We start from the raw sequence: 8947 nt of genomic DNA on the forward strand, positions 1-8947 counted from the left end.
AAAAAAAAAAAAAAAAATATATATTTTCCTTTAACTTCAATTTTAGGCTCAATCTAAAAAATAATTTTAGAAAATGTTGAAAATGACTTCTCCTTTCAACAATACAGGCGCAAAGTCGTTTTGATATTTAATGTCATTTTGCAAAGCAATAGAGATGTGATATAGTCAATAGTTTGCATAGTATTTCCCTTAGTTGTCAGCTTTTTTTAGATAACCTGAAGTAAAAATCTGCTGGTAAAAATACAACACGAACATAGGATCGATTGCAAAATACTGTTCTAAAATTAAAACCCATTGTTCCTGTGAGAACATTATATTATTTTACTTAAAACAATATGGCGCGCTTCTTGAACTTGTCAAACGATGTTCAGTATCACTATTAGCTTCAGCTAGGCCCGTCACTCACCACCCGGCCGCCCCATTGTGGGCCTGGCCGAACCCATAATGGTCTTGCTAAAAAGAGACCCTCTTAGTGCCTACAGGGTGGAGAGTTTTTTTTTTTGAGATAGAATACGGCAAAAAAAAAATATCACACTATACGCTATAAACAGTAGGAAGAAAATACCCACTAATCCAAAATTTAAAATACAGTAATTTAAAAAAAATTATACATACAAATGTAAAATTTAAATTTCTAATCGTACGCAATATTTTTCAAAATAGAAGACATCTACATTTTAGGTTTATTGACTAAATATACATTTCAGCCTATGAAACTTGGGGTTCACACAACTGAAATGAGTTGTACTGTATATATACTGTAGTTCATTTACAACCTCTTAACAGCTTTCTTTTCTTAAAGGAATTTATTTTGGATTATCCGTGTTTTCGTGAACTCTTGCACTAATTAGCACGGATAATCGGAAATTCGGTGTATTCGTAAATCGAAACATTAGCGAGAAATTTCTAGTTCACAATGGGGAATTAAAACTCAAGTAACATTTCAGAATAAGGAAAGCCCAGAAAATAAATTTCAATACTTTATCACAAAGATATTACCAAAATACATATTCTTAGTAATTGGAATCTACCAAATGTTTTTATACTTCTATACTTTTTTAATATGAAATTTTATAGAATATTTTTAAAGGATTCATAAAATTTTAAAAAGTTTGATTTTTCTATAGATATATAAACCGAGGATATATAATATTAACTACATTGAATGAATGTATGGAAATTTATGAAATCAGTGAAAAATATGAAATGCTACATTTAAAACAATTATGTAGGGAAGACATGATTCAAAAAATGGAGTTGAAAAATGTTTGTTCCATTTATCAATTTGCTTCGTGTAGAAAGGACTCACTTATAGAACTTCGCTGTTGGGAGAAATTCGATTCTCCAGGGGGAGAGATATTTAAATGTTCAGATTTCTTAAGATGTCATGATTTTATAATCGATCGCTTCGTAAATCGAGAAATATACGAAAATTTGTCTGAATTCACTTTGTTTCGTGGTGTTTACAACTGGGTCAAAGCAAAAGTATCAAGAACCATACCTCTCGAAACAGATCGAATAATCATTAATCAAGCATGTCGGAAAACAATGGAGAAATTTTTGCTGAAAATTAGATTTCTTACAATGGATGAAGACGAACTGAAATCTAAAGTATTCAGAATGGATTTATTAACGCAAAGAGAAAAAGATTCCATCAATTCCTACATTTCAGGGATTAGCGGTTTAGAAAATTTTCCAGATACAATTAGTCAATGCACGGATAAAAGAGATGCTACCAGATATGAATACTTGTTTGAGTATCTTCATAAACATAAGTTTTATGTGAAAAAGGAATTCACTATGACATTTGAAACACGATTCGAATGTGAAATATTAGTGAAAGCAATATGTTTCGTAACTAAAATCCATCTACCTATAAAACATTCAAACGAAGGTGGCATTTCATTGTTTGTCTCAGGATGCGTCGATTATGAAAGTAACAGAATTCCGGATCAGGAATTAGTGTGTGATCGTGATGGAAAAGCATGTTTGAAAGAACCTGTTCTTCTCTTCAAAAATTCCAAATGCCGTCTTTTAATCAGAATTCCAGATGAAGATATAAGAGATAATCTATTCAAAATTTCATCGAAAGCAAATTATTTCTTCTTTCATGACAAAATGAACGATTATTTGTTTTCGAGAAAGTGCCTTCATGCAGAAAGAACTGACCGACTCTACTTTAATGTCTCATTATATTTCTAAACTTTAATAGGTAATTTTTATACGTATGAAAATATTAAACAGAAATAAAAGTCCGATTTACGTAATTTTTAATTAAAGATGTATCTTGTATCATGTATAAACAATGTATCTTGCAGACATTGTATCTACAAAGACTTGTCACAGCTCAACTTTTAAATCTATCTTAATTGCAACCGAGACACTGTTCATTGCAATTAATAGTTTTAAGAGAATTAGCATGGTATAGTAGCAAGGAAAATAAAAATTATACTCTTATAACGATCTCATGACAACAGATTACACAAGAAAGAACCATTTACATTAGTAAAAATTCTTAATTTTTACTAATGTAATGTAATTCTTAATTTTCGTACAATTATGAAAATTTTCATTGGCAACTCTTTTTTTGGCAATAGAAATGAGCTATTCGAATACAAAGAAAATTATCAAAGTATTATCGACATTTGCCAACTGAGTTATAAATTCTAAAATTTCCTAACTTTTGAATAAATCTCCTCCTTCTCTCTTAAATATAGTATATTAAAGCTTGTCACATGTTTTTCTCTGGAATGTTGAAGCAAATAAAAAAATTTAATTATGATCCTGTTACAGTGGGGCACTCAAGATTTAATCTTGGGAGAACCGAGTTGAACGGATAAAAAAGTTTTAATGTGAACTCAAAAAAATTTCCACCTTATGTAATCGCTAATTCATAAGTAATATAGAAATACAACACACGACACAATATAAATAAAAAAATTAATTTAAACGAGGAAAATTTACCAGTGTCTTTTTCTTTATTTTGGGGGGTGCAGGGCTCCTTGGTCCACCCCTGGGTGCGCCATTGATCCTGTACATGGACGTCCGCAGAGGGGAGCAAACAGGACACTTGTCCCTTCCTGGGATCTAGTAAAAAAATTTCAAATTTGCAAATTCCACAAATTTGCCAGGATGGATCTTTTTTTTTTTAACTCTTTCCACCCTGTGGGGACAGAGAGGGCCTCTTTTTGTAAGCCCATTATGGGTTGGCCAGATCCACAATGGGGCTGCTGGGTGGTGAGGGACGGGGCCCGACCTATCCGAACGGACCACGCCCCGAAAAATTCCTGGGGATTTTTCGACCCATTCGGATTCGAGCCCAGGTCCCCCAGAGCGGTAGGCAGCCATCTTGACCGCTCGGACATCCAACCGCTGCCAGAATGGACTAATAATTCTCTCTCCAAATGTCAGAAGATATACATCCAAGAGGTTTTGATACCCAACTGCCTTCATTCAGCCATTTATGAATGCTAAATTGATTTTTCAGACATTTAGATCATGACTGAGCCCCCTCCTTGCTGATGTTTGGCAAACAAAAGCTATCTTCTAAGATCATGCCAATAAAATTGCCAACCATTGGGACCCCAAATTAAACTTTTTCTTATCAGTACAAATAAGTAAAGGCCGGATGGCCGAGCAGTCAAGGTGGCAGCCTACTGCTCTGGGGGATCCGGGATCGAACCCGGACGGGTCAAGGAAACCCCAGGAACTCTCCGGGGGGTGGTCCGTTCGGATATGTCGGGCCCCACCTCACCATCCGGTTGTCCCATTGTGGGCCTGGCCGAACCCATAATGGACCTGCCATAAGAGGTCCTCTTAGTGCCCACAGGGCAGAGAGTAAAAAAAAAGTACAAATAAATTCACATCATTTTGAAGTCCATGACATATTTCTTTTGGCCCATATCAGATTTTTTTTGTTGTTTTAGATATGTATAAACATAGAAAAGCAGGCCATTAGATTTTTTGTCGATTTTATCATCTGGAAAAGTGTGAATTTGTGAACATTAGGTAAAATAGCACATAGGCCTGATATTAATCATGTTCCTGTTGTTATTTCCCAGAGAATTGCTGATTTCTACTTCCTTGTCAACTTGGAAGGATATCCAAGTTTGTTTTTGTTTCAATATTGCACACTGAATTAAATAAAATTGGCTACAACACAGTGAGATCTCTTCAGCTGTTTTGTAATAGCTCTAGCAAAACTTCCAGCCTGACGGAGGGCCCTAATTCGGCAACACTCAGAGGCAGTTTAGGACTTACCTGTACCCATTGTTAAAATTAGTCATCACGACAATTAATGGTGTTATAAATTCAATTATGCCTCTATTTGCAATCATGAAGAGCTGCTATCTCTTTATAATTATAAAATTATAGGTGAATATTTTTTGATAAATTGCTCAAAAATGTAACTGGCCTTATATTTTTGCAATGCATCTTATGATGATAAAAGTTTTATGGGGTGTTAGTTTCATTGGATGTCCCAAGAGTGGAGGAGGTTAAGGAAACTTGGATAAACTGACACGAGGAGTAAAAATTTCAAGAAAAATGTGGATGTAATTTATGTACAGTCCCTTTAAAGCTTATTTCAAACTTTTTACTTCACATTTTGTTTGAATAAAATTACAGTAGAGCGTCGTTTATCCGAATCAATTAAGGACTGGGTTTGTTCGGATAACTTGTTTTTCGGATAACCGATTATATACGAAAAAATAATTAACCTATCACAGGTTGAAATTTTTCTCCGTTGCGTGTATCTTCGCGTTGAATTTTCGTCGATGTTAAACCTAACGTAAACTTTTTAAAATAATAATCGTGGCTATTGTATCGTTAAAAATTATTTCTTTATTTCTTACAAACGAAATAAATATATTAAAAAATATAAAAACAAAAAAAATTATACTTCAGAAGTTATCTAGTATCAAAAACGTTCGATTCAGCATGACACACGGTCATCAGAAAAACATCACACAAAAGTGACAGTGCTGCCAGCTAAAACATACAAACACAAAAAATATTGGAGTAGCCCAAGATATAGCCAAAGATTGCAGCGCAACAATACTAGAGAAAATTTAAATTTGCCGACTGGAATTCTTTCGGATAACCGACTTTCGGATAAACGACGTTCTACTGTAAGTGTAATGTCTTCGGACTTGTTCCAACTGTTTATCTGATATAAAACTATTTTAAGAGAGAAACATTACAGAATAACAAAATAAAAATCAATTTACTTCTCTTTAATTTCTTTATTATGATAAATACATTTTGATTCAACAATCCTCATCAGTATCACATACCTTTTGACAATTGAGATTTTAACTTTCTGACAATTTTTCTTCTTCTATAAAGGCCATCTACATTTAGTGTCTCTCTTTTAATATAGTTTTATCTCGGATAAACAGTTTGTAATGAAATTTAATGTTAACTACTATATTTTAAGATATTTACATAACAACCGACTAAGGTTTTTTAAAAAAACGTTTTTAAGTTTTGTCTTATTACTTTTTAGTGTTTTAATTATTTCTTTTATATAGAATAAATATAAGCTTAAAAGTGAATACGAAATTGTACAAAGATTTCAACTGTGTAGTTCCAGCAGATAATGAAACAATAATCACATTGTATAAGTTCAGAGAAATTTTTGATTGGTATGATGTTTTAGGTTTCTTCCGTATATTCAAACAAATTTAGCTACGGGTATTTTAGTTTCCATATAGTTTAAAGAATTCCAGTGTTATTGTAAGTTTTCAACAGTTTTGAACTATTAATATAATATATGCAATTTCAGCTGATCAAAAGATTATGAAGTTGGCAGTGACTCCATAAGCTCTACATACAGGTAACTACTGTATATAGGTCACACAGTAATGACCTGTATGGTTATATCTTCTAAATTAATCGGTCTGGAAGCAAATATCAAATGGACATCTGGATAGTATAATTGGCAACCCATGTCCAACGTAAGTAGGAGTTGCAGATTTCAGTCCTCCTCTGGACAATCTTTTCTTCCAGTATATTCTAAATTAATTAATTTTATTCTAATTATTAAATTTAATACAAGATGGCAACTTTTAGTCAAAATTACATATCTGTATAATTAAATCAATCAAGTTATAGCTCATTAATGAATCCAGTTTTTGCATTTGATCTCATAATACAATTTGGACTTGATTTACTAAAAGTTCATGGAAAGCAAAACATTAAATTTATCATCATATTTAATTTAGATATTTTAATAAGTTAAAACAAATTGAATTTTACCAAAAGAAACAGTATTATTTAATTAATTCAACATTAACTAGGTATTTTTGGATTCATTCTTTAACAATAAAAAAAAATCTGACAATTTAACCTCTTATAAAAACATCAATTGAAAATAAAAATCACTCAGGAAATTTCATGTAAAATCTTTATTAAAAATTAATTCAAGAAACTATAAAAATAATTTTTAATGTAACTATTTTATTATAATTTTAGCACACACACTCACACGCACAAAAAAGTACAAAAAATGTTCAGAATACTTTCTATCAACTAATTTGGTTTGTGTATCTATATAGATGTTTACAATAAAATATCTACAAAAATTCTGTGCATTTTTCTGTCACATTTTAAATAAATAATGCATAAATTCATTAAAAGTTGTGTAAATCTATATAAAATGCATTGGAATACTTTTATAACAAAAAATATTCATTAATAAGAATAAAAAAGATTAAATATATAAATGTAAATTAGAATTAAATATTAAATGAAAATTTTGAAATATTTATACAAAAATAATACATTAAAATAAATGATAATTTAAAACTTGTTTAGTCAGGAATGATAATTATATTCAACTGTCAATGCATTTTAAATTAATTATAGGCAATATTACAAGTTTTATTGTACATCTAAAAAATAATTTATAGTAACTTCTTGGAAATAAAATTAAAAAAATATATATATTAATATTAATTTTGTAATAATACTTAAAATTTCATTTAATGAGTATCTAAAATTGGTTTCTGTAAAATGTTTACACCTAAAGAATCTTAATTATAAAATGTTATACAAAAATACATTTAAATCATAAAGTTAATTTACACAAACTTACAATACAAAAGTTCTTGTTGTTTACAATTCAATTTTATTTTACTTTCCAAAATTGTTTTAAAATTATATATATATACCTTATTTTAGAATTGAAACATGTGCCTTTCTGATTGAATCATTTTCCAATACATCTCATATTATTTCCAGTTTTATTTTATAGTTTAAGCACAATTACAAGATATAAATTATATTGTAAAACTTAATAGGAATTTAAGCATATTTTATGTTAATTAAAAATCACATAAAAATAATTTAATTTATAAATTCAACTGTAACAAAACAAGCTTTAAAGCATTTAAGAAATCCCGCTCTATTTTTCTGATTTTATTTGGTAGGGAAAATGTGCAAATTATTAATTTTGAATCAGTAATAATAATAATAATAATAATAAAAATAATAGTGTAATAAATTTAATGCAAGTTTGGAAAATTATTGTAAAAATTAATTATAAATAATTCAGAACTGGAGAATAATTTTATGAATAGTCAGAGATTTTCTTTTTGTTCTTATTAACTATAACTTTAAAATACTGTTATTTAAATGTTGATGAATACAACTCAATGTAAATCAATATATTCTACAGCTAAGACAAATATGATTTAAAAAAACATGTTCTTTTTATTGATAATTACAAATTGAAGCATCAGTAAATAAATTTAATTTAGAATGCATAAACAGCAATTACTAATAATATAGAATTTACTTCTGTGTTATCAGTAACTTTTATCAATTACCAAATGAGAATTCTTGTTTGGGAATTGATGCTGACAAAAATATTGTTTTAATAAGTAAATCTTAGCAACTATTATAAAATACAAAATTGGAAAAGGAATGGATCAAGACAAAAAAAAATCTGATTTGTAATAAATCATTTAATATTTTAACAATTAAAATATTCTTACTAAAAGATTTTGTTAATATTTGTTACATACTGGGAAAAGTTACAGGTATCCCTTGATTAATGCAGTTAATTAATAATCCCTTGATGCTACTTTGTGTATCAAAATCACATTATGTTAAGTAAAGACAACTGGTAAAGCCATGTTAATTAAAACTTCTGCTGCATATATAAAAGGATTGCCACAATCTCACACGTTAATTAAATCCTGTGTAAAACCACATTAAGCAAAGGATACCTGTGTTTAAACTGAGGATAAAGAAAAATTAAAAGTGTAAAGTTAACTATAGCTGTCTTGTCAATAAAATTATTCAGTGCTTAAGTCTAAAGTAAACCACTTTAACTAAAAATTGATAATACATTGTTTTTACATTTTCTAGAAGCCTGGATTAAAATTGGGATAAACACTTTCAGAACTTAATTTTCTCAGAACATCTAAAAATTTATTCATACAGAAATTATAAGCTGTTTCTAGAAAGTGTAAAGCACAACAACAACTGAGACATTAAAATTACAAAATAATAAACCATTTTAATATGTAACAAATAGAATTTTTTAAATTTGAATAAATTAAATGATACAAAATTACTTTATTTAATTTTCTATATTATGACTCAAGTTTTTTTAAGTTTAAAAACTGATTACATGAAATTATGTAATGTTAAATAACAAAAAGTGATTTAACTAAAATTATAATTTTAATTAAACATCTGTATCGAAAATACATGTTGATATTTTCACTCATAACAATAGTGTTTCAATTCTTTAATTTTGGATTATTATTATTATTGTAATTATAAATACACATTACTTTTGAAAAACAGTTACAGCTTACCAATTTTTACTTCACAATAAAGATAAACAAAACTCTTTAAAGGAAATTCATCCTTTATTATAAAATTAAATTTCAAAAAGTAAATTAAAAACATTTAAATACCATAACTTAAAAAGATT

General features: G+C 28.9%; 1 protein-coding gene across 1 annotated transcript in view; it reads left to right on the forward strand.

Annotated features, from left to right (window-relative positions):
- Positions 1-2453, forward strand: part of LOC111631305 — a 5079-nt gene extending 2626 nt beyond the window's left edge. Inside the window, exon 2 of the mRNA XM_023375524.1 lies at positions 1128-2453. Within this exon, the coding sequence (XP_023231292.1) occupies positions 1128-2202 (1075 nt within the window). The 3' untranslated portion in view covers positions 2203-2453. The remainder of the gene's footprint in view (positions 1-1127) is intronic.
- Positions 2454-8947: the final 6494 nt, after the last annotated feature.

Source organism: Centruroides sculpturatus, unplaced genomic scaffold (assembly GCF_000671375.1).
Source record: "Centruroides sculpturatus isolate CEXI.00-Female unplaced genomic scaffold, Cexi_2.0 scaffold443, whole genome shotgun sequence".
Taxonomy (NCBI): Eukaryota; Metazoa; Arthropoda; class Arachnida; order Scorpiones; family Buthidae; genus Centruroides; species Centruroides sculpturatus.